Source organism: Microcaecilia unicolor, chromosome 2, assembly GCF_901765095.1.
Source record: "Microcaecilia unicolor chromosome 2, aMicUni1.1, whole genome shotgun sequence".
In the NCBI taxonomy this organism is placed as follows: domain Eukaryota; kingdom Metazoa; phylum Chordata; class Amphibia; order Gymnophiona; family Siphonopidae; genus Microcaecilia; species Microcaecilia unicolor.
In genome coordinates, this window is record NC_044032.1 from 246613761 (window position 1) to 246638973 (window position 25213).

At 43.1% G+C, this 25213-nt stretch overlaps 1 protein-coding gene across 1 annotated transcript in view; it reads left to right on the forward strand.

Moving 5' to 3' along the window:
* LOC115463405 (annexin A1-like) overlaps positions 1-25213 on the forward strand; it is an 86336-nt gene that overhangs the window by 39779 nt on the left and 21344 nt on the right. Inside the window, exons 7-10 of the mRNA XM_030193869.1 lie at positions 9933-10012; positions 12433-12489; positions 19621-19714; positions 23066-23161. Coding sequence (XP_030049729.1) covers positions 9933-10012; positions 12433-12489; positions 19621-19714; positions 23066-23161 — 327 coding nt within the window. The remainder of the gene's footprint in view (positions 1-9932; positions 10013-12432; positions 12490-19620; positions 19715-23065; positions 23162-25213) is intronic.

Below are 25213 nucleotides of genomic sequence, written 5' to 3' on the forward strand. Positions count from 1 at the left end.
TTTCTTTATGGCAATGAAGGATTGTTGAGCAGTAGGTCCCCATTCAAATGGTTCCTTTTCACCCCCCTTTGTGGTTTGGTAAAGGGGTTTCGCCATCAATGCAAAATTTGGAATCCAAATTCTGCAGAATCCAGCTGCTCCCAGGAATTCCCTAACTTCTCTTCTGGACTTGGGTTGGGGAATTGCAGCTACCGCTTGCTTCCTACTAGCATCCAGTTTCCGACTTCCCTGGGAAATGCAAAAGCCCAGATACTTCACTTCTGACTGACAAAGTTGGGCCTTTGAGCGTGAGACCTTATAGCCTGCATCCAAGAGTAGCTCCAGCAATTCTCTAGTAGCCTCAAAACACTCTTCCTGGGTCACTGCTGCAATCAGGAGGTCATCTACATACTGGAGTAAAACTCGCCTGGAAGGCTCAGATTTAAAAGTCTTAAGGTCTTGTCCTAGGGCTGTCCCAAAAATAGTGGGGGAATTCTTGAACCCCTGTGGCAGGCGGGTCCATGTGTACTGAAGCTTCCTTCCTGTTACTGGGTTTTCCCATTGAAAGGCAAAAAGCAATTGACTGGCTGGGGCCACCCGAATACAAAAGAAGGCATCTTTTAGGTCTAGTGTCGTGAAATGGGTAGCTCCAGAAGGTATCAATCCTAACAGGACATATGGGTTAGGCACTACAGGGTGTAATGAGATAGTGGATTTGTTGACCACTCGTAAGTCTTGGACTGGCCGGTAGTCCTCAGTCCCTGGCTTCTGAACTGGCAACAATGGCGTATTCCATGGAGACTGGCAAGGACGAATAATTCCATGGGATAACAGACGATTCAAATGTGCTTGAATCCCTTCCAGAGCCTTTCTGGGAATTGGGTATTGGCGAAGATGGATTGGCCGGGCATTTGGAAGTAAGTCTACATGGACAGGAGGAATATTTCGGGCCAACCCTGGGGGATTATCTTCTGCCCATACCCCACTGACCTGAAAGCTGTCTGCCAGGGGTAGGTCAACTTGGCTATGTGACTGATGCAGCCGCCATTCTTCTTCAAGAGGGCAGCAGAAACTCAATATACCCTTAGGGCTGGATGTCGGGGGCCGAAAGGAGACTGAAGTCTGGCCATCAGAGTCAAAGGAAATTTGGGCCCTAAGCTTGGACAGCAGGTCTCGGCCTAACAAAGGGATTGGACAGTCTGGCATATACAGGAATTCATGAGTGACTATGTGTGAGCCTAATTGGCATCTACGGGTTGTCAGGAAGGGCCTCCGGTTCTGCACCCCCGTGGCACCCACCACTCGGACAGTTTTTCCAGACACAGGCGCTAATCGCTCCGTCACAACAGAATGTTCAGCTCCTGTATCAATCATGAATGGAATTGAGCGGCTCCCTATAGTTAGCTTGACCATAGGTTCCTGGGAGCCCAGTTTGTAGGAACCCGGTCTGTCCTATTCGTCCCATTCTGCCATCTCGGCTATCCCGATGATGTCAGATTCAGGAGGCTCATATCTTCCCTCTCGAACTCGGCCTCGGCTTCCTCGATCTCCTGGTCCCCTTCTCAGTCCCTGGCGCCTCTGGGGGCATTCATCTTTCCAGTGCCCTCTCTCCTTACAATAGGCACACTGGTCCCTCTCCAATCTTGGTCTGGGATTCTCCCCCCTTAGCCGGGATTGATTGAAGGAATCTCGGGGCCTGGCTGGTGGTCCGGGGTCCCACTTTGGCTTCCCATTAGCTAAAGGTCGACCTCGGTTAAGGGTGGAATTAGTAATGGCTGCCGCTAAAAGGTCGGCCTTCTTCTGCATCTTCCGGTCAGCCTCTCGGCGCACCTCCTGATCTCTATTAATGAAAACCTTGGTTGCGATCTCAATTAGCTGGGTGGTATTCATCCCTGCGAATCCCTCCTGACGCTGCAACTTCTTCCGGATATCTGGCATACTCTGGGCCACCAATGCACTATTCACCATTCTCTGGTTTTCTTGGGCTTCAGGGTCAAATGGAGTGTATGTTCTGTAGGCTTCAATTAGTCGCTCTAGAAAGGCCCCAGGGGATTCAGTTGCCCCTTGGAGAATTTCAGAGACCTTTGCCAGATTAATGGGCCTCTTTATGCCTTTCCTCATACCTTCCAGTAAGTCCCGGCAATAGCCAGACAACAGTTCATAGTGCTGCCCATCATTTGGATCCCAATCTGGAGCTGCGCGAGGAAACCGAGCTCTAACCCACCCCTCTAGGTCCGGTGTCCTCTCGGGAGCACGTGCTCGCGTGATGGCCTCAGCATTTTGCAAAATCTTCCGCCTCTCCTCAGTTGTGAAGAGGGTCAGGAGAAGTTGTTGACAATCAGTCCAGGTTGGGTTATGGGTGGCCATAATGCTAGCCACTAGGTCCACCACTGCCTGAGGCTTTTCAGTATAAGAGGGGTAATGCGTCTTCCAATTCAGGAGATCGGTGGTTGTGAAGGGTACATACTGATAGGCCTGTGCCTGTATAACCTGACCCTGATTATTAGGATCCGGTCGAGTGGTAGTTACCTGGCGGAGGGGCAGAACTCTCGAGGAGGTGGGAATAGAACCTGAGGTAGAGCTAGGAGCTACCCTCCTATCATGCTCAAAGGTGATTGCAGCGGGTCTAACCCATTCAGTGGAGGTGTGTTGAACCCCTGAGGGATGGGGAGGGGTACTCATAGACTGAGAGGTGGTCACAGGTGAGTCAGTCCATTGAAAGGGATGCCGGGCCCCTGATGAGTGGGTAGGGGTATTAGAGGGAGAGGCTGGGCTGTCAGGAGTTGAGGAGTCAGGGAGTGGAACCCAAAACGGGTCTTCAGAAGTTAACAGGAGAGGATGTGGCACAGAAGGGTAGAGACTGGGTGAAAAGTCCAACCTAGGGTGTGGCAGGTTTGGCACAGGAGGGGAAGAACTATCCGGAGAAGCCTGTGCTGGAGAGGCTTGGGCTGGGCGGCGTGGATCTCTGGGGGTGGCACGGAACCCCAACAATGGGCCATAAGGTGGTGGCTCAAGGTCTGAGGGGTCATCAGAGAGTATGGGTTTCTCAGACAGGGTAGGGGCGGAAGCCACCGATTGGGTGGTAGGCTTCCTAGGGCTCTTTCCCTCTTCTAGTTTAGATTTTCTAATCTTTCTTTGAACACGGCCTAACATGAATTTTACTGGGGATCCCATATAAGTTTTCAACCACGAGGGAGGGTCAGTCACAAGGCTGTCCCAGGAATCTATATAAGGGAGTTGTTCAGAATATTCTGGTTCTCCTACAACTATGCTGTAGACCTTCCGGATTACTTCAATATCTAAGCTGCCACTAGGGGGCCACCCCACTCCCATAGATGGCCACTCAACTTCACACAAGGTTCTTAAAGTACTTGAGCTTAAAGTCTGTCCATAGTCATTAATTAAAAATCCTTTTTTGAAGTTCTTAAGCATACAATCTAGGGGAGTATCAATTTGTCTAGATGATGTCCCACCCATAATGCTTACAGTTACAACACACAAAAAAGGAAGGAATTTTTGAGAATGCAGTAAGGGGTCTCCACTCTTTTAACATTCAAGCATCACACATTCCATACAGAAAATCCCACCCAACAATTTCAGATTTCTCAGATACAGATAAGCTCAAGCGTTTTCGCTTCTAGTCCCCGCGACTAGAAGGTACTAGGGCCTTCGCTGAGAGTTGATCAGGCTCTCCTTCCTCAATTTGTTTGAGGGGCTGATTTACAATTTTCTAGCTAGAATTACAATACAGAATACAGAATACATACCCGGCGAATGTTCTCCAGTCAGTTGGGTGCTGGGATTAATGCAGGGTTCGAATCCCACCGCTGCCACCAAGAATTGTTGCAGGAATGGAGGCATGAATTTGTGATACTTCAGGAGTCAGACAGCACACACCAGAATGAGGGAGAAATCTTCTTTATTTGCCAGCAAACAAAGCAGGACATCAGTTCTAGCTCTCTTCTCTTCTGTCTCAGCTCTCTGTGTCTTTGTCTCAGCTCTCTTCTTATGCTGTCTTCTCCTTCTTCTGTCTGTTCCTTCTGTCCTTCTCTTTCTTCTGAGCTCCTTCTGACGTAAACTGCTTCTGCTCCTACTTAAATACTGTTCTATCCCCCTCCTAGCCTTGCCCCCCCTTACTCTCCAATTGGTTAAGGAATAGATTGGTCACTTTGCCTCAACCAATCATTACTTTTGAAATATCAGTTACATAGGTTTGGTATTCCTCAAACTGACCTCTAACCTGGGGCCCCTTAAGCCAGACATTTGGTCTCCAGAACTCTTATATTTTCCTTATGATTAATGTCTCATCTATAGCTTAAACTGGGTTCCCTTAGAGACCAAGAGGCCCTAGTGAGATTGGTTATTCTCATATTCCTAGTCTGGTTCATACTAACTGCTAACTAAACTCTGGCATTCATTAAAGAGGTCAAAAGTCAGTCTTACTTAATAGCATACGGCTATGGTCTGTTATTACTTTCAGGAGGCCAGTCCTACACTTAGCTATAATTAATCAAGACTTTTCCTGACCTTTTTCACCTATCAGCTTATACATTGAACCAGCCAGAACTACAGATAAGTCAAAACACATGTTTGACCTCTTCACTGCAGTCTTTGCTTAGAAAATACAGCAGAGAGTAACATTAGATTTAAAAAGGTATTCTACATAGAAATTACAGAGAATAGAACATATTCTAAAATACACAGAATCAGTATTCCTTATAAGCAAGAACTTCTAAAATCTAACTCATTTATATCTAAAATTATTTAGACTCTAACTATTTCCTTCCAAGCAGTGTTCAATTCAATCCCAAACAAACTGCCTGCAATATGCCGGCTCATAATAGAATACATATGTGTTTGCTTAGCAATCCATCAATCACAAGGGTGAAAGAAATTCCTGTCTCTGACCTTTCTAACCCAGCCCGGCAAACGTAAATAACCTAAACCAGATGACATTCCTTCACTTTAGTTGCCAGGTAAAAAGCTAGAATTCAAACTTCAAGCTTTTAATATCATTTCTTATATATATAATTATGCCATGGCTGCCTCAACCTTATTTCCCTGCAGCACTAAGAAACGATAATCATACACTCCAGCAAAAGGGGTTTAAAATAAATACATTTTCTTTAAACAGTGCATATTGGTTTCCACCTTTGAAAGATTCTGAAATGTATAGTAGTGAAAAAGGTTGACTGTAATCTCGTCATGATACTGCAGTGGTCTAGTGAGATTGCAGTGGTCTGTCTAGCTCAAGTAACCAAGACCTGAAAAAGAAAGTTCCCTGCAGCCCTGATGTTGTGAAATTAGGATATATAGTCAAAAAAAATTATGCAATGGGAACATCTTACAGAAGAAATGTGATCCTTGAACATGTTTGTAGAGGATGAAAAACAAAATTGCACACTCTGAATATTAGCTGGTATTCAGTCATTTCTGTGATTACAAACTGTTGCAGAATTGAGAGCCTCTGTATTGCTCCATGGTGTGACCTCACCTTGAGTATTGCATTCAGTTCTGGTCACCGTATTTCATAAAAGATATAGCAGAATTAGAAAATGTTCAAAGAAGGGCTACCAAAATGATAAAGGGGCTGGAACTCATATGAGGAAAGGCTAAAGAGGTTAGGGCTCTTCAGCTTGGAAAAGATATGGCTGAGGGGAGATATGATTGAGGTGTATAAAATTCTGAGTGGTGTAGAACAGGTAGAAGTTTATCGATTTTTTTACTCTTTCAAAAGTTCAAAGACTAGGGGGGCACTCAATGAAATTACATGGAAATACTTTTAAAACAAAATAGGAGGAAATATCACTCAACAAATAGTTATTTATTTAATTATTGGATTTGTATCCCACATTTTCCCACCGTATGGCAGGTTCAGTGTGGCTTACATATTGCTAAAAAGGCGGTTACAAAATTTAGATTCGTAGAAGTCTAGTACATAATACAGAAGTACAATAAATGCTTAGGTTGATATATTAGCATATTGTGAGAGAGGTTAATATTATTGTTTTCCATTAGCTGGTATTCAGTCATTTCTGTGATTACAAACTGTTGCAGAATTGAGAGCCTCTGTATTGCTCCATGGTGTGACCTCACCTTGAGTATTGCATTCAATTGCGGTCGCCGTATTTCATAAAAGATATAGCGGAATTACAATTTACGCTAATAACATGTTAAACTTTGAGAAGCAAGGGACCTCTTTCCTTCTTTAAGGGAGTCTATTTGATTTTGTGTCTGCACACTAATTGAGATACAGCCAGGAGGCTTCTCTGATTATTCCCTCTCTTTTTCTATAAGTCATGATAGAATTAGATATTGAACTTTCTTTCAAAACCTATTCTTTTGGCTTGAGCCCAAATATGTTTCTTCTAGGAAAGACCTGAAAATGTTTAAAAAAAAAAAAATATATATATATATATATATATAATATAGTGTACTGACTTTTTTTTCAATTCTTGCCTTGAATTTGACAGTTTTACTGAATTTTGTATATATTTATTCTGTGTTTATAAGAATGACTTATTGTTTGTTTTCCGTAATGTTACCGATGTTATACTACTACTACTACTACTACTATTTAGCATTTCTATAGCGCTACAAAGCATACGCAGCACTGCACAAACATAGAAGAAAGACAGTCCCTGCTCAAAGAGCTTACAATCTAATAGACAAAAAATAAATAAAGTAATCAAATCAAATAATGTGAACGGGAAGGAAGAGAGGAGGGTAGGTGGAGGCGAGTGGTTACAAGTGGTTAAGAGTCAAAAGCAATGTTAAAGAGGTGGGCTTTCAGTCTAGATTTAAAGGTGGCCAAGGATGGGGCAAGACGTAGGGGCTCAGGAAGTTTATTCCAGGCGTAGGGTGCAGCGAGACAGAAGGCGCGAAGTCTGGAGTTGGCAGTAGTGGAGAAGGGAACAGATAAGAAGGATTTATCCATGGAGCGGAGTGCACGGGAAGGGGTGTAGGGATGGACGAGTGTGGAGAGATACTGGGGAGCAGCAGAGTGAGTACATTTATAGGTTAGTAGAAGAAGTTTGAACAGGATGCGAAAACGGATAGGGAGCCAGTGAAGGGTCTTGAGGAGAGGGGTAGTATGAGTAAAGCGACCCTGGCGGAAGACGAGACGGGCAGCAGAGTTTTGAACCGACTGGAGAGGGGAGAGGTGACTAAGTGGGAGGCCAGCAAGAAGCAGATTGCAGTAGTCTAAACGAGAGGTGACAAGGGTGTGGATGAGGGTTTTGGTAGAGTGCTCGGAAAGAAAGGGGCGGATTTTACGGATGTTGTAAAGAAAGTATGTCTTCTAGTCAGGAAAACTGGTTTATGAATTTTTTTAATTAATTAAACCACAAGATGTGGCACAGTTGGAGGACAATTTTAGAAAGGGTTTTAGATGCACAACAGTTCTTTTTAATATAGCAGTGGCGTAGCCACAGGTGGGCCTGGGTGGGCCGGGGCCCATCCACTTAGGGCTGAGGTCCACCCAACAGCAGCACATATTTAGTGCTAGCTAGCGGGGATCCCAAGCTCCGCCAGCTGAAGACCTCCCCCTGATGCTGCTGAAAACACTGCTTTCCACTTCCTAAGCTGTTGATACTGGCCTCATCGCATTGGGGAGGGGGGAGGAGAACACTTTGTGCCCACCCACTTCTTGACTAGGCCCACCAAAATCTGCTGTTTGGCTACGCCCCTGTAATATAGAGTGTGAGTTATGGAAAATGTGCTGTCCTATTGCAAATATACATAAAATAGCCATTCCTGGGTGTGAAACTGGGCAGAGTTTGGGCTTTCCTTTCATACTTAGCAAAATACAAAGTAAACATGCATAACCCAGCAGACATACATGTCTGTATCTCTGTCTGCTCTTCCACTTATTTCACATCTGATCAGCCATGCCTAGCAAAAAAAGGTGCCATTCTCAAATGCTAGGCCACACTTCAGGAGTGGGGTGATTACTGAGGGACCCACCCCATAATACCAGGCCCCCAGCAACCAGTCACAGAATCTATTACAAGACAGAATTGGTGTATAGAACCTCAGCTCTATCATTAAAACTTGGGGTCCATGGGTCAATTTTAGCACAAAATGGAAAAGGTGTCAGTACTCAGTACCCCCAAGTACCCTCTCAAAAAAAAGCCCTGACTGTACTTTTCCTTCTAAAATAGCCATGTTTTTTATGTGTACCAGCCATATCCTCCTGATCTGAAGCTATCTCAAAATATCAGAATGTCAAGAGGAATAAATTAACCTAATAAATTAACCTAATGTTTGACTAGAAAGGTAAAGGAATTGTCTGATTTGGCACAAAACATAGCTGCAATTTGTATTATTAGTTAGCTTTCAAACCTTTGGTGATAATTCTATAAAGAGGCATGTACATGTAGGCATGACAAAGAAACATGCTTAGCACCAATATTGTAGTGGCGTTGAGGCACCTAACCTGTTCTAGGATCGTAACACAAAGCTTAGGCACATAAGCTTACTCTAGATCGATGGCAGGCATAAAGTGGTGTGCCTAACTGCATCTTGCAGTGCGCACATTGGGCACCTTTTACCAAGCTGTGGCAAAATGGGGTCAGCGCTCACATCGGCACATGTTTTACATGCTTGCTGAAGCCCCTTTTACCGCAGCTGGTAAAAAGGAAGTCTCGCCTTCTTGCAGGAAATGGCCGTGTGGTGAGTAAAGCCTTGCCATGTGGCCATTTCAGGGGAGAGTCCTTACAAGGGCTCCCATGTTAACGTGGCGGTAACCGGGCAGTGTGCGGCACTGCCCGATTACCACCAGGTACACTTCGGTGATACAAAAATAGGGTAGCCCAGCGGTACTTCCTATATAGTGAGCAGTAAGCCCACATTGGGCTTACCGCCACTTAGTAAAAGGAGCCCAGTGCTAGGTGGAATGCCCATGACATGCCCATGTTTTTGCCCACTTGTACAGCCTGTTTGCTGTTATATGCTAGAATAGTGCCGAGCACATACATGCATAGATGCTCATTTGTGACACCATTCACTTGCATAAGTCACCTGTTCTATAAATTAATGTGCCAGATGGTCCCCTGATTATAACTGTTGCCAAAAATTGCCCGCAAAGTTAGACGTGCCCTGATTTGCATGCTCAATTTAATAGAATAATTAGTCAATTAGTGCCAATAATTACCTTGTTAACAAGCAATTATTGGCACTAATTAGATTTGATTGGGTCTTAACGCACCTGAAATTTACACACGGCCCAAAAAGGGGGCATGGAAATGGTGAGTCATGCACATTTTGGGGTGGATCAGGAGCATGACTGAGTTACACGCATAACTACAGGTTAACGGTATTCTACCATAGATTTAGGCATGGGCATTTCCACCATGTTTTCATTGGAGCAGAGTGAAGGAATAGCCTAGTGGTTAGTGCAGTGGATTTTGAGCCTGGGGAACTGGTTTTGATTTCCACTGCAGTTCCTTGTGACTCTGGGCAAGTCACTTAACCCTCCATTGCCTCAGGTACAAAATAAGTACCTGTATATAATATGTGAACCGCTTTGATTGTAACCACAGAAAGGCAGTATATAATGTTCCATCCTTTTTCTCGTAAATTTATGTGCAACCTCTCTGCTTGAGCATTATTCTATAAACTGCACCAAGCTTTAGGCGTGACTTATAGAATGACACTTAAATGGGGGGGGGGGGGGGGGGGGAGGTTGGCGCCAATTTTTTTTTCAGACACCATTTATAGACTTCTCCCCTTGGTGCTCATATTTAGATGTCCTTTATAGGAATTGTCATTTTTGATTTTTCTTTTTTTTTTTATATCTGAAACAAATATTGTTTGAACTGGATCATGTTGATTGTTACCCAACAAGTTTTACATCTGAAAATGTTATTTTTCCAAACTCTTACACATTATAGAAAACTGTTTTAGATCTAGATTACCCTGAACATGTTTAAATGGTGATTTCTTTATTACAGAGTTTAAAAAGGATCTGGAGAAAGACATTGCGTCTGATACATCTGGTTCTTTTCAGAAGGCCTTGCTTGCCCTTTGCAAGGTACAGTGTGATGTTTTCTTGACTAACTGAGCTTTATGGGTGGACGCATCTGGGCTGTGTCTCTATGGGCTGTGTTAATTAGATTGACAAAAGCTTACAATAGAAATTTTGGGCTATTCATGTTCAATTGTGTACATGGTATCAAACGAAGAAAAAAATAACTCTATGGGTCCAATATTCAGACCATGGGAGTTAGCCCATTTAACTCGCACGGTCGATGCTGAACCTGAATATTCAGTGCCGGACTGTTTCCAGTGACCGGCATTGAATATCTGGTTTATTTTTGTCTGGTTTGACTTTAACCAGCCAAGCTGATATTCAATTCTGGCTGGTTAAATTCAAACTGACCAAAGATAGGCCTGGTATTCATGCAGCCAAATATGGCCACCAGACTTAGCCAGCAATGCGCTGAAAATCGGAAGATAGCCAGTTATATCGTGTGATATAACTGACGCTAGCCGCTAACTGAGAATATTCAGTGGAGCATAGCCGACTATGTCCCGTTTAACCAGCCAGGTGCCCTTCCTGGCCGGTTAAGTGCTCTTGAATTAATGGGGGGGGGGGGGGGGGGGGGAGGAGTCTGTCAATTCCAAAAGTCGGTTAGTGAAAGAAGACTATACAGACTTCAGCCATTTTACTGTCATGTGTTTGTATCAAAACCTTGGTAGTATCAAGTAACATGAACAACAACAAAAAAAGTATTTGAACTGTAAGGGAGAACGTTATCAATGTGGGTTATATTACCACAACTCATCCTATTTTAGCACAATTCCCATTTTATGCAATGAGACCTAGTTACTAATAAGTAGGATTCATGATAAAATAAAACTTTTTAATGGTAGCCCACATTGATAAATACACTCCAAAGCTATGGTTGAAATAAATTTTCTCCTCTATAGCCAACATTATTGTAATAATCCACTCTTCTTACTATGCAAATAGTTCTTTGGGTTTTTTTTTGCAGTGCTCAAAAAATATTCAGGGTGTAATTTTCAGTGGTGGTATGATTTACAAGTCAGGGTTGTAATTTAAAAGCAGGCCATAGCATTTCAATTAAGTTGTATGTTCAGTATCTTTATGGAGATAATTCTATATGGAGTTGCTCAAGTTAGCCAGAATGTGCATGTGTAAATGTTCAGTATTCTGGTTATTTACACAAGCATGTCATAGGCAGTGGATTGGGATGAGCCACAGAGGTCATGGCCTCACCAGTATTTACCCAACAAAATCTCAGCAACTAGAGAGCGTGGGGGCTGAGTCAGAGATTGGTTTGTTTGGTCCTGCCAACCAAAACTGTGTTCTGTTGCCCCTAATAAAAGTGAACACAGTACATGAATAAATGACAATGATTTGGTGATGACCTGTACTAGAGGTGGGCATCCATGGTCCTGGGGGGCCAAAACCCAGTTGGTTTTTCAAGATTTTCACAATGAATATACATGAGATTGATTTGCATACAATGGAAACAGCACATGCAAATCAATCTCGTGCATATTCGTTGTGGAAATCTTGAAAATCTGACTGGGCCCAGTGTTTCCAACCTTTAAAGTCCAAGACACACCTAAGTTATTAAAAATGTTGTGTGGAACCCCAGTCTCCATGGAACAGGTAGTGTGAAGATGGGAGAGGACTCAGATGTCCAAATGATAGACTAAGGAAGAACTGAAATCCCTGCCAGAACTCAAAAAAGGAGACTCAGGAGAGAGAAGAAGAGGTGGTACTGTGTGCAGCACAAAATTGGTCCTGGCCATCCAGGCATCACCCTCTGGGGCTGATGTTGCACTAGGGAGGTATCTGTGACTACATCTGGGCAGAAAGGAGCTCTTTCACATGTAAGTACTACCAGTGATGTTACTGTGAGGTACTGGTCTGAACCTCAACATTGAGCGATGGTGATTGTTTTTCCATGGCACACACATGAGGACTGAAGGTATACCAGTATGCCATGGTGTATGTTGGTTAGAAAACCCTGACTTAGACATCAACAATATATTAAAAAAAATAATAAAAGTAAAAAGCAGTCACCACTGATTAATGGACTCTAGATGCTCTACATATTGTATATCGTTTTCTGATTTTTTTGTTGTCCCAAAATCTGTAATATGGTGGCTGGTTTTCATGGAGACTTTGTGCTGTCTGTGATAGCAAAAAGTGAGAAGAATACAAATTTTGCTTTTAAATGTTCCACATTAAAGAAATAGCTTTTTAAAAGTTTTACCAGAGAAATGTGTGAGCTAGTTTCTGTTTATCTGGATTTCTGTTACCCTGGTATTAACTGTGATTGAAGTACCATTTTCTGAATGCTGCTTCTGGGCCAACATTGGTTATTTTTATGAAGTCATTCTTTTATACTGTTACAAAAAGTCCTGGTAATAGAGAACAAAACAAATAAGTCATACTCAGTAACTGTTACCTTTCAGGGTGAACGTAGTGAAGGTCTCCGTGTGAATGAAGATGCTGTGGATAATGATGCCAGGGTAGGAAACATTTTATATTTCCTTCAAGTTCTGTACCCCTGACTCCTTTGCATTAGGGTTATCATATGGCTCCAGAAAAAGGAGGACAGATTGAGCCAGCCGGGTTTTACTTCCATGGCTTGAAAGCAATGGAAGTAAAACCCGGCTGGCTCAATCCGTCCTCCTTTTTCTGGAGCCATATGGTAACCCTACTTTGCATGCAGTTATCACTGATTAAAACTCTGGGCATGGCTGTCTGTTCAGAATGCGGTTCTGATATACTCTTGGTCTCTTTTTTTTTACCCATGTACATAATAGCTTACATGTACACAATAATCTAAGGTTCATCAAAATCTGTTGTAAGAGAACTATTACTACTACTACTACTTAACATTTCTAAAGCGCTACTATGATTACGCAGCACTGTACAGTTTAACAAAGAAGGACAGTCCCTGCTCAAAGGAGCTTACAATCTAATGGACAATCAAATTGGGGCAGTCTAGATTTCCTGAATAGAGGTATAATGGTTAGGTTCCGAAGGCGACATTGAAAAGGTGGGCTTTGAGCAAGGATTTGAAGATGGGCAGGGAGGGGGCTTGGCGTATGGGCTCAGGAAGTTTATTCCAAGCAGAAGGAGCGGAGCCTGGAATTGGCGGTGGTGGAGAAGGGTGCAGAGAGGAGGGATTTATCCTGTGAGCAGAGGTTTTGGGTAGGAGCTTAAGGGGAGATAAGGGTAGAGAGGTAATGAGGGGCTGCAGATTGAGTGCATTTGTAGGTTAGTAGGAGAAGCTTGAACTGCATGCGGTACCTGATCGGAAGCCAGTGAACATGTTGAGGACAAAAGAGAGCATGCAGGGAAATGAAAGGGAAGAATATAGATACCATGACTAAGACGGGAATGACATCTGATTGTCTCTCTTTAGCATCTACTCTGTACTGCAAGCAACTCAATTGCTGTACCACATAGACTGCGGTGGTCTCAAAGCTCACAGAAATGAGCTTGCACTCAAATGAAAATAATTGGCCGTAACAAAAGAGCTTTTGAAGCTCAGATGGCAGTTTAGACTCAAGCCTCTGAACACCTACACTGTTTTTTGTCCATAATAATAACGTCCGTGACAGCAAAGACCTTTGCCTTTTGGTGACCTATTTCTTAGAAGTATATCGGGCAGATTTATTTCTGAAATTCTCAACTGAGCCTTCTCTATCACCTTATTCTCACCTGTTTTTTGTTTGGATTCAGAATATTGCCACAAGTAAAGCCTCGTACAATCTCTACCTGAGGCTCCACCTCCTAAACCCCCCCCCCCCCCAAAAAAAAAAAAAAACAATAGGGTCCCAAGCAACACAACAACCTCTCCAGCACACCTAGAATCAAAATGTTTGCTACAAGAATACTAATAGGGCTATCAGTCCTAACGCTAATTACATCCACGACTACCCTAACTCAATGAGAAAATAACAACATATCGATTTTGCAGCCTGAATATCTACCAGTACCAGTGGGATACATCAATGCCAGATCAGTGGTAAACAAAGCAGACACAATAAAGACAAATACCTCGGTCTGGTTTTCCTCAGTGAGACATGGATCCATGACTCCATGACCAGGAGGACCCTATTATTCTGGATCTATGCCCCCCAGGCTATAAAATCTTATATTGGACCAGAAAAGGGAAAAGAGGTGGAGGAATTGCACTGATATACAGATCCTTTCTAATGGTTGAAACTGCAGCAGAATCTATAACACTGCAACTCAAAATCGCCTCATTTAAAATCAAGTACCAGACATTACTCAGCCAATTATGCAGCATCCTTTTCTATAGACCATCAGGGAATTGGAAATCAGTGCAAACAAACTTCATGGACTTCATCTCAAACACATGTGTTAACAATCCCAACACTTCGCTAATAGACATTAACCTCCATTTTGATGACTAGAAAGCAGACAGCCCCAAAGAATGCATTTAATTCCTTCAACTATGGGACTTTTAGCAACCTCCAGTGACCACAACCCATTCTAAAGGCCATGCCATAGACCTACTAGCCTTTAAATTCTCACAAGACGATAACTTCAAAATACAGAACCCAATATGGACAGAAACTCCCTGGTCTGATCACTTTAAACTAAACATGACCCTCTATTGGAAAGAACACAAACCCTGCCCAACACAATCACGAATGCCATACAAATCACAAGGAAAGATTGATGCAACCAAATTTTGGGTGGCTGTATACGAAGACCATTGGTCACCAACAAACAACACAGAAGAATTCCTATCAGAATGGGATGACAAAAGCACCAAATACTGAACACAATAGCCCCTATGAAAACAAGATTCAGACAGAGGCGCAAAGCAGTCCCGTGGTTTAATGAAGAATTAAGAATGACTAAAACTCTATGCAGAAGACTAGAATGAGCATGGGAGAAAGACAAAAATGAAACAAAACTGCATGGAAAGAAGCACAAAACAGATTAAAATGAAATTCTATAAAGAAGAAGTAAGCTCAGGCTACAAAGGCACAAATAAATTCTACAAACTCATAAATAATCTTTCAAACACCAAACCCTTGATGACGGTTAATGATGATCCCCCTTCAGCAGACGACCTCGCCAGATACTTTGAAGTAAAGATCCTTAACCTAAGAAACAACTAACACAAGACGACACAAACATTGAAACCCTCATAGACGAACTAGATCACTTCCCAGAAGAAGCTCCAGCAGATAGGACATGGTCCACCTTAGTACAACCCACATATGAGACAGTAGCACAAGTGCTAAGAAAATTCTTCTCCGCCTACTGTATGCTAGACATATACTAAAAGTAGCCCTAGACCAATTCATTAACCAATTTACTTCACACCTAACTACATGTTTCAGGAAGGCCATTTCCCACAGAAACAAAAGGCAATATACTGCTCATACCAATACCAAAGGACATCAAGAAAAAAAATCACTAACACCTCAAACTACATACCAGTTACTTCCATACCTTTAACAACAAAATAATGGAAGGAATAGTGGCCAACCAACTGACTACGTTAACAAATTCTCTATATTACATGAATCCCAATCAGGCTTCATACTTCATCATAGTACTGAAATGGTGCTGATTACATTACTGGCTAACTTCAAATAAGAAATTTCAACAGGAAGAATCATCATCCTACTACAATTTGACATGTCAAGTGCGTTCGACATGGTCGACCATCAAATCCTCAAAAAAATACTTGATAAAATTGGCATTGGTGGGAAGGTGCTTGATTGGATACTAGGCTTTCTGACCAAAAGATCCTACCAAGTGAAGACAACTTTCTCTCTCTCCTCCATGGAAAGCAGAATGTGGTCCTCCAAGGATCACTGCTCTCACCAATGCTTTTCAACCTGATGATGGCCCCCCCCCTTGCCCGTACACTGTCCAATCAAGGCTTTAACCCCCTTATATATGCCAACGATGTGTCAATATACATCCCCTTCACAAAGAATCTGCATGAAATTGCAACCAGGATTATTGACAGCATAGACATAATGGAATCCTGGGTATCACCGTTCAAACTCAAATTGAACAAGGAAAAACACACTGCCTGATACATCATCACACAACACTGAACGCTTCACAAACAACAACACCATGGGTACATCCAGTGGTGTGCTGGAGCCGGCTCGCACCGGCTCGCAAGAGCCGGTTGTTACATTTTGTACCGACTTGCGAGCCGGTTGTTTCCTACTGCAAGCCGGCTCTCCTCCCTCCCGCCCGTCCGATCAATCGATCGATCAGTCGCCCGCCCGATCCCTCACTGTAACCGACCGTCACCTGATTCTTTTAATTCTTCAGCGGGGCAGGCAGTATTGCCTGCCCGCTGCCAGCGCTGACTCTCCCCTGCCGGTTTGCGCTTTAAAAATGGCCGCCGAGACTTCCAGAGGCAGCCTCGCGAGACTTCTACTGAAGTCTCGGCGGCCATTTTGAAGCACGAACCGGCAGGGGAGAGTCAGCGCTGGTAGCGGGCAGTCAAGACTGCCTTCCCCGCTGAAGAATTAGAAGAGTCAGGTCAGTGAGGGACGGAATGGAACGGACCCGGAGGGAGGGAGGGATAAGTCGCCGGTGAACATTTCGGGAGGGGTGGCAGGGGAGAGAAGGGAGTCCCTGGGCATGAGTGGATGGAGGGGAGAGAACTAAGGGTCACACTGGACATGGGTGGATGGAGGGCAAGGGAGAGGAGGAGGGTCAGTGGGTATGGGTGCATGCAGGGCAGGGGAGAGGAGGGTCACTGCTGGACATGGGTGGATGGAGGACAGGGGAAAGGAGGGTCACTGCTGGACATGGGTGGATGGAGAGCAGGGGAGAGGAGGGTCACTGCTGGACATGGGTGGATGGAGGGCAGGGGAGAGGAGGAGGGTCACTGGGTATGGGTGCATGCAGGGCAGGGGAAAGGAGGGTCACTGCTGGACATGGGTGGATGGAGGAGAGGGGAAAGGAGGGTCACTGCTGGACATGGGTGGATGGAGAGCAGGGGAGAGGAGGGTCACTGCTGGACATGGGTGGATGGAGGGCAGGGGAGAGGAGGGTCACTGGGTATGGGTGCATGCAGGGCAGGGGAGAGGAGGGTCACTGCTGGACATGGGTGGGTAGAGGACAGGGGAAAGGAGGGTCACTGCTGGACATGGGTGGATGGAGGAGAGGGGAAAGGAGGGTAACTGCTGGACATGGGTGTATGGAGGACAGGGGAGAGGAGGGTCACTGCTGGACATGGGTGCATCAAGCAGGGCAGGGGAGAGGAGGGTCACTGCTGGACATGGTGCATGCAGGGCAGGGGAGAGGAGGGTAACTGCTGGACATGGGTGCATGCAGGGCAGGGGAAAGGAGGGTCACTGCTGGACATGGGTGCGAGGAGGGGAGAGAGAAGAAATGCTGTACGTGGATGGAGGGGAGAGAAGAGTGAGGAAGGAGATGAGAGGAGGGAAAAGGAAGAGAGGAGAAAAACTGCACATGGATGAAGAAAATAGGCAGAAGCTGAGGACCAGAAATGAAGAAGAAAGGAGGAAAGGAAAGAAATAAATGGAAAGGAAGCCCTGGAAACTGAGTTAAGAGGACAGATAGCAGCAGAATCGGATACTGGGCCAGCATGATCAGAAAAACAGTCACCAGACAACAAAGGTAGAAAAAAAAATCATTTTATTTTCATTATAGTGTTTGGAATATGTTCACTTTGAGAAACAGGTGCTCAACATTAAAAGGTTATATTTATTTACGGCATTTTATCGCACATTAAACATGAATTAGATTGGAACCTGGGATCATTTAATTTTTTTTCCTGGAGGAATGCATTGCCACCCCCCACCCCAGGCTCTCTCCCCGGCCATAGCCAGCTCTGCAATTTGGGGGGGGGGCACAGAGGGGGACCGGGGGGCGCAGAGGGGGACTAGGGGGGTGCAGAGGGAGACCAGGGACAGAGCCTGTTGTTAAACATTTACCAGCACACCACTGGGTACATCCCTCCCAATATCTGACAACTTAAAAATCCTAGGAGTCACCATTGACCGCTATTTATCATTCAATAACCAAATCTCAACCACTACAAAGAAAATGTTTCAAACCATGTGGAAACTGAAGCGCATAAAAAACTACTTCCCGAGAGACGTATTCTGCACTTTAGTCCAGATTGGTTCTTGCCCATACAGACTACTGCAATGGCACTTCTGCAGGATGCATGGAACAGCTACTAAAGAAACTGCAAACAGCACAAAATACAGGAGCTAGATTAATACTCAGAACAAATCAATTTGAAAGCGCAAGGCCACTGCTCCAAAAACTACACTGGCTACCAATCAAAGTATGTATATACTTCAAGATTTGCACCCTGGCCCACAGACTACTTTTGGGCCTTGCACTAGAATACATGACTAACCCAACAGAACTGCCTATACGCAACGCAATAGAAGGCGCAAGAACCTACCTCACCCTACACTTCCCAAGATGTCAAGTCCTAAAATACAAATCTTCATACTTAACCAGCTTCACGTACATATGTCCCAAGATATGGAACACGCTACCAAAAGTCCTAAAATACATGACTGACTATCTAACTTTCCAAAAACACCTGAAAGCCCACTTCAGCAAATCTCTATTCAATGTTAAAGCACAATAAAAAACCACCAAAACATACCACGAAGATCAAATCATGATCAGAAACTGACCAATGATACACGGACACCTCCAACAACCATGTAATATGTTTAATTGATGTAAACTGTTAGCCATATTGAACCGACAAATTTGGTTGGAAAATGCAGGGTACAAATGCAGAAATAAGGGGCCCTTTTACTAAGCCACGTAGGTGCCGAACGCGTGCCAAATTGGAATTACCACCTGGTTACTGCATGACCCTTGCGGTAATTTCAATTTTGGCGTTCATCTGCAAAATGTATTTTATTTTCTGGCGCACGTAACGGACGCATGCCAAGTGGCATTTGACACACATACGTCATTACCACTCAGATTCTTTACCATTAGGTCAATGGCTGGCGGTAAGGTCTCAGACCCAAAATGGACACGCGGCAATTTTGATTTTGCCACAAGTCAATTTTCATTAAAAAAAAAAAAAGAGGCTGCTTTTAACTCCTAACTTGTCACCTGCTCGTAACCTTTATCTTGTCTTCCTCCCTTCAATAGTCCCTTTCCCTGTGTGTCCTATCTGTCTGTCCTACCCTTATCTCTTATTTGTCCTGTCGGTCTGTCTGTCCTGATTTAGATTGTAAGCTCTTTTGAGCAGGGACTGTCTTTTCTTCATGTTAAATTTGTGAAGCACTGCGTATGACTGGTAGCGCTATAGAAATGATTTGTTGTAGTAGTAGTAGTAGTTTTTTACAGGCGTGCTAAAAAATGGATCGGTGCACGCCCAAAACCCGTGTTTACACCACCGCAAGCCATTTTTCAGCATGCTTTTGTAAAAGGACCCCTAAATAAATAAATTAATTAATTAATAAATGGCAGTGACTAAGGTTGAGACATCTCGATTTAACTGCAAGAGATACAATCCAAAAATGTTTACGGGACCACAAACGAATTCAGTGTAGAGATGTTGCAGTGTAATCAAGATACCATACCACTTTGGAATGACACACATTTTGTTACATTGCAATTTCAATCAGGCCTTGTATGAAGCTGGAGAAAGGAGAAAAGGAACTGATATTGATGTTTTCATCAACATCCTTACTTCAAGAAGTTATCTACACCTCCAAAAAGGTGGGTACCTATAATTTGCCTCTATATATCAGGTTTTAAAAGAGACTGTACAATTTTGGACATCATATGTATGAAATTTGTAATGATGCCTACACAAATGATAAAGGAAAACAAGTGTGGACAGAAGTGAATTGTGATATATCTGAAAAAAACCAGATTAGAATATCATAGGAAAATGAAAAGGGAACTGAGTCAGCTAATGGGTACTCCCCCTTCAAAAGTTCAAATATGATCTGATTGTAATGAGCTTGAGCAACTTTCTATCAGTGAAAGCAACCAGGATTTAGAGAGTCGTTTACACCTTAATGGCGTCATTATGCATTATTTGCTGGAAAGCCTATTATGTAAATTGGCTTTGTAGTAGACAGTGGCATTAACATGTGCTAGGTATTAGTAAATGAACTCCTTGGGGTATAAAATTTGAAAAATCAAAAATTCCATCGTATGTACAAGGGAATATCCCAATTGCCTGGTGGTCCATCAACAGATTCACACCCCAGAAACCTAATAGAACATTTATTTACTCTTAGTCCTCTCTCTACTTCACTCAGTGCACATGCATTCTTCTTCAAGGGAGCAAGTTCTCTCTAAGAGGAATGAATTTCCTATCAAGACCCTAGTAGTATAAGGGTTTCTCAAAACAGATATGGGGTGCTCCAACTCTCTTCACTGAAGACATGTGCAAGTCAAACACTGCTATGAGGTAGCTTTTCTGTCTTGAGGTTGTACAGCTTTATCAAAAACTATAGTATGCCACACATTTTCTTTATCTGTGTCTGTCTGTGATCCCTCTTAAAATCTCCAATCCTTTGGTGGTCATGGGTTTCATGGGTACAGGGCAGACCTTAAGTCTCAATGTTTCATTTCTGGGATCCCTTTCCACACAGATCTCTCCATATAGGAACTACCTTGCACATAGTACACAATATCTGTTTCCAGTATCCCAACTCCTGAATTAGGCTTCACTCTCTTTATCCGTTCAGCTTTGAAGGATCAGGCTGCTGTTCCACTCCATAATTCAGCAGCAGGCAGAGGAGTTGGTAAAACGTCTTTTACACTGATTTCACACAGGGCACAAACTCAAAGGAGGCTTCACATTGGCTATAAACTAAGTAGGCCTAAAAGTTGAGCCTCAAGTGCATATTGTTTCCATCAGTTAATCCACACAGCAATCTATAAATTTATCACACAATTTCTAGGGGTCTCTGATTTTTAACTTAAACAAGGCAGGAAGGAGGATTGCATGATGGGAGATTTTACTTCCTTGGTCTGAGAAAGGGATCAGTGTTGGAGGGCATTTTTGTTTTGACCACTGGATGGGACGAGAGATTGGGGTGGAATTTTTTTAATGTCAGCTGAATAGGAGGGTGATCATGGGATAACAGTATTTTTCTTTCATCAGTGGGAAAGTAGGTCAGATGCTGAGGGTTTCACTTTTATTTATTTTTTTGCCAGTATTCATATCTCATGAATGCTATTTGTGATCTGCATTTCATAATACACTTCTCATAATGCTCTTTTGCCATACTTACCAGATTACTATATAGACATTAAAACTGATGGTTTACATCTGTTGAATAATAAGTCTGGTTGGATTCTTCCATTTTGAGAGCACTGGGCTGCAAAGCCATGGCCCAATGCTCTTGGAACAAACCTTAAAAGGGGCCTTAGCAGACCCCTGATTCCCTTTTCCACTGAGGCTTCCCTGGGGCCCCCTAAAGAGCTTCACAGCACTCTCCTTGAGTAGGCATCTTTCTCTAAGAACTCTCCACCCCTCTGTAGGTTCCCCTGGACATACCTTAAATGTTCCCTGGTGTCTATTAGGTTCAGGGCAGGAGTAACCAAGGATAACGGCAGGTAGGCCTGAGGGGGGGGGGGGGGTGGCTACAGGGTGGTGGGAAGATCTTAGTGAGGGGGGTCTACTTTGGGGAGGGGGTCTTCAAGGGGTAATGTTTGGATGGGGGGAGCTTCAGGAGTAGAGGGGAACTGGGAGTGTTCAAGGCTGATTTAAGGTGCCACAGATGAACTATGTGGTCAGAATATGAAAAAATTGAAGGTGAGAAATCTTTTGAAGTATCTTATTGTATGACCATATATAATCCCCCATTATAATGGGGATTAGTAGACCACGAGAGACCTCTTCATAGAGTCATCGGTGGTGGTGGTGGTGGTGGTGGGGGGGGGAAGTGAATTGTAAAAGGAGAGTGTTTGTGGGAAAGTGCTGAGGGAAATATTCCTGGTTGTTGAATTACAGTAGGGGACGAGTTTAGGAGTTAACAAATAATGTTATTGGGGATAGCACGAGGTCTTTGGTTGCCTCTACCCCCGCTGGGACCCTTGAGGAGAGGGGGAGTCCTGGATGGGTTCAAGAAACTAAGGCTGACCAAAGAGGAAAGTTTTGCCAGTAAAGCATTAATTGTGAAGTGGAGGAGCGCTTCAGGTAGGAAGTAGGAGATCCCAGCCTGGGAGTAGGAACGGGAAAGAGCCTGTTTGGAGTTTGGAAGAGAGTGGACAGACAGGGAGTCTAGTTCAGAGGAAGATGGCTCATTGCACCAGTTCTGAAGCCTTAGGTTGTTTCACCCAGAAAGGATGGGCATATGGTCAGGAGGAGCTGTAAATATGTACATCTTGTAGGATTTACAATTAAACTAGAGGATTTACACCATATCCCTGAGTCTGGCTCTGGATTTATTGTTGTTGGATATCAAGTGGATTACAAATTATCTTGTTTTATTCTGAAAGGATTTGAACTGCCTGTTTCAGTAAAGTTCCTGTTTATTTCATCAAATCTTGGACTGGAGTCTTTTTTTGCATTGTTTTCTAAACTAACAGAGAAAAGTGGTCAGAGTGTATAAAGAGTAAAAGCCCTAGCTTAATAACTTATGGCCTTCCAGATTTTTATCCGGCTCCAGGCCGTGCCCAGCTCAGTGAGTCAGAAGTGACTAAAGAGAGATCAACCTCCTTGTGAGTTGCCCTGGCCTTGGATGCTTGACCAGTGATGAGCTAGCTGGTGCCTGGACTGTGTATGTATGTAATGAGACCAGTTATACATACATAAATTTAGTGTCACAGTACAGGTGATAGTAGTACTTCCCAAAGTGATTACAACCCTTCTTCCCTTTAAGACTTAACAAATCAGTGTTTGCTGACCACTAAAATACTGCAGGTCACAGTGGGAATTTGTGGATAATCCTTGGGTAACTGTAGAACTTCTTTAGTCACTCACTGCCATTTAACAGGAAGGAGTTACTGTGTTTCATACATGTCCACAGAAGCTTCAGTTGTTCGTTGGTTGGTAGTATATTTAAGGAACTGCAACTGCAATTTGACTGTCATGAATTTTCCCTTCAGTTTTTCAGCAGTATTGCCGATATAGCAAGCATGACATGAACAAGGCACTGGATCTGGAACTTAAGGGTGACATTGAAAACTGCCTGACATCTATAGGTGGGTAGCCATTTAATTGCTTTACGTGATTTAGGTGTGCACAATCAAATAACTTACACTGTGACCAGACCTGACACTTTTCACCAGTATTTGCAGTAGATTTAAAAATATAATTGAAAGGAAATAAATAGGAGCTCTTAAAGAGGAATCTAAATTAAAGCAATCCAATTTAAAGATAAATTAGAAATCCAGTTCGGGAACATAGATTTCATGCAGTGTTGACCACTGTGAAGCAAGATAGTGTATGGAACCTGCCTAGACCAATTATAACCATATTGCATATTAAGCAAGGGGCTAGTATTTATAGAAAATCACTTGATATTCACTGAGGTCTTTTCCTCCATTTAAATCAAATTGATTGATTCTTTCTGATTTGGTTCAAACCCTGTTTGTGTGTGTGGGGGGGTGTATTTACATAAAATTGTGGTTTGATTCCTTCATTTACAAGGGGTGGTATTTTTAGAGGACACGGATTGAGGATATAGAATGTTAGACCTAGGAGTAACATCAGGAAATACTTTTTCATGGATAGGGTGGTGGATGTCTGGAATATCCTTTTGGGTGGGGGGTGACAGAATTCTAAAATGTATAGAAAAAACACAGAGGCTCTCTATATAGAAAGAGGATGGAATCAAAACACAACTTGAATAACTTTAGCACTTTCAACAGGGCACAGAGCGGTGTAAGATGCATGTATCGGCAGGTGCAACTCTGGCCACCTTATTGGGCAGACTGGATGGGTCAGAAGGTTCTTTATCTGCCATGATTTACTGTGTACTATGGTACCACACCTTACAGTGAGGGCAGAAAAATAAGACAATAGAGGGAGAAAGCAGAAGAACAAGACTGAAGAACCATTATAAACATGGAAGGGAGCTAGAGAAAGGTAATGGCTCAACAACTGAGTGCACTGGGAAACATTTTTAGAAATGGAGGGGAAAAATCAAATGAATAAAGGAATTGGGAAAGTTTCCTTATTAGGTTAACCACATTGTATAGCTGTTACTTATTTAATTGTACGTGAAAATAGGTTTGGTCAAAGAAGATGATTGATAAAGAAGAGTGATGTCTATGGTAGCCATTTTGAAAGTTCAGTACACCGCATGTTCCAGAACCTCAAATGAAGCAATGCATATAACTGAAAACAACTTTGGCATATAATGCACACTATATATTCATAATAGTAAAGAATTGGGTCTTCTGTTGTAATTGTATGCTTATTGAAGAGCCATGAAGTCATATAGGCTACCATTTTTTTTCCTGTATGCTGTCATTAAGGTGATATGCTTTTCAGCCAGCCTGATTAAGAGCAATACAAATGGCTAGAGATGTACTCAGGGCTAAAATTTCTGGTTTGTTTTACTTTTTTTCCCCACTTTTCAGATCATTTTTTCTTCACTTTAACACATGTATTTTAATAAATTTTCTTCAGCAGACATTAAAGCTTTTTAACACATGCAAATCAGCTTTACACATACAGGACAATTCTAAAAATTAATTCCTCTGTCTAGGCGCCCCAGTGCCATGTGCTTAGCACCAATTATATAATGGCCTCTTGATGCCAAGATTCCATTATAGAATACTAGCATAAGGTCAGCACTGGTGTATCTATGTTTAGGTACACGCTCTTATGCTATGTCAATGGAAGGCGTAAGTTGGTATGCTCAGGTGCGCCAAATGACACATGTAATTTATAGTATTCTATAAACAGTGCATAACTGGGAGACATGTCCATGGCCCTCCCATGCTCCACCCACATGTACACTCCCTTGCAGTTAGGCACTTTGGCATTTAGGTGCTACCTTATAGAATATTGCCTAGTGCGCATAGGCGCCTGTCAGTTAATGGCTTGTAAGTAGTGCACACCTCCAGACGCCAGTTGATAATTTGTAGGTTAATAGATTTTGTGCCCACTAATTTTTTCAAGACATGCTAATGAGCTGAATGCATGCCAATGGAGAGAGACATGCATTCAATTTGTTATTGCTCCTTAATGTCATGGGCACTAAATCGATTAAGAGCATGCTCCTCGCATACTTGGTTTCCCCAGGA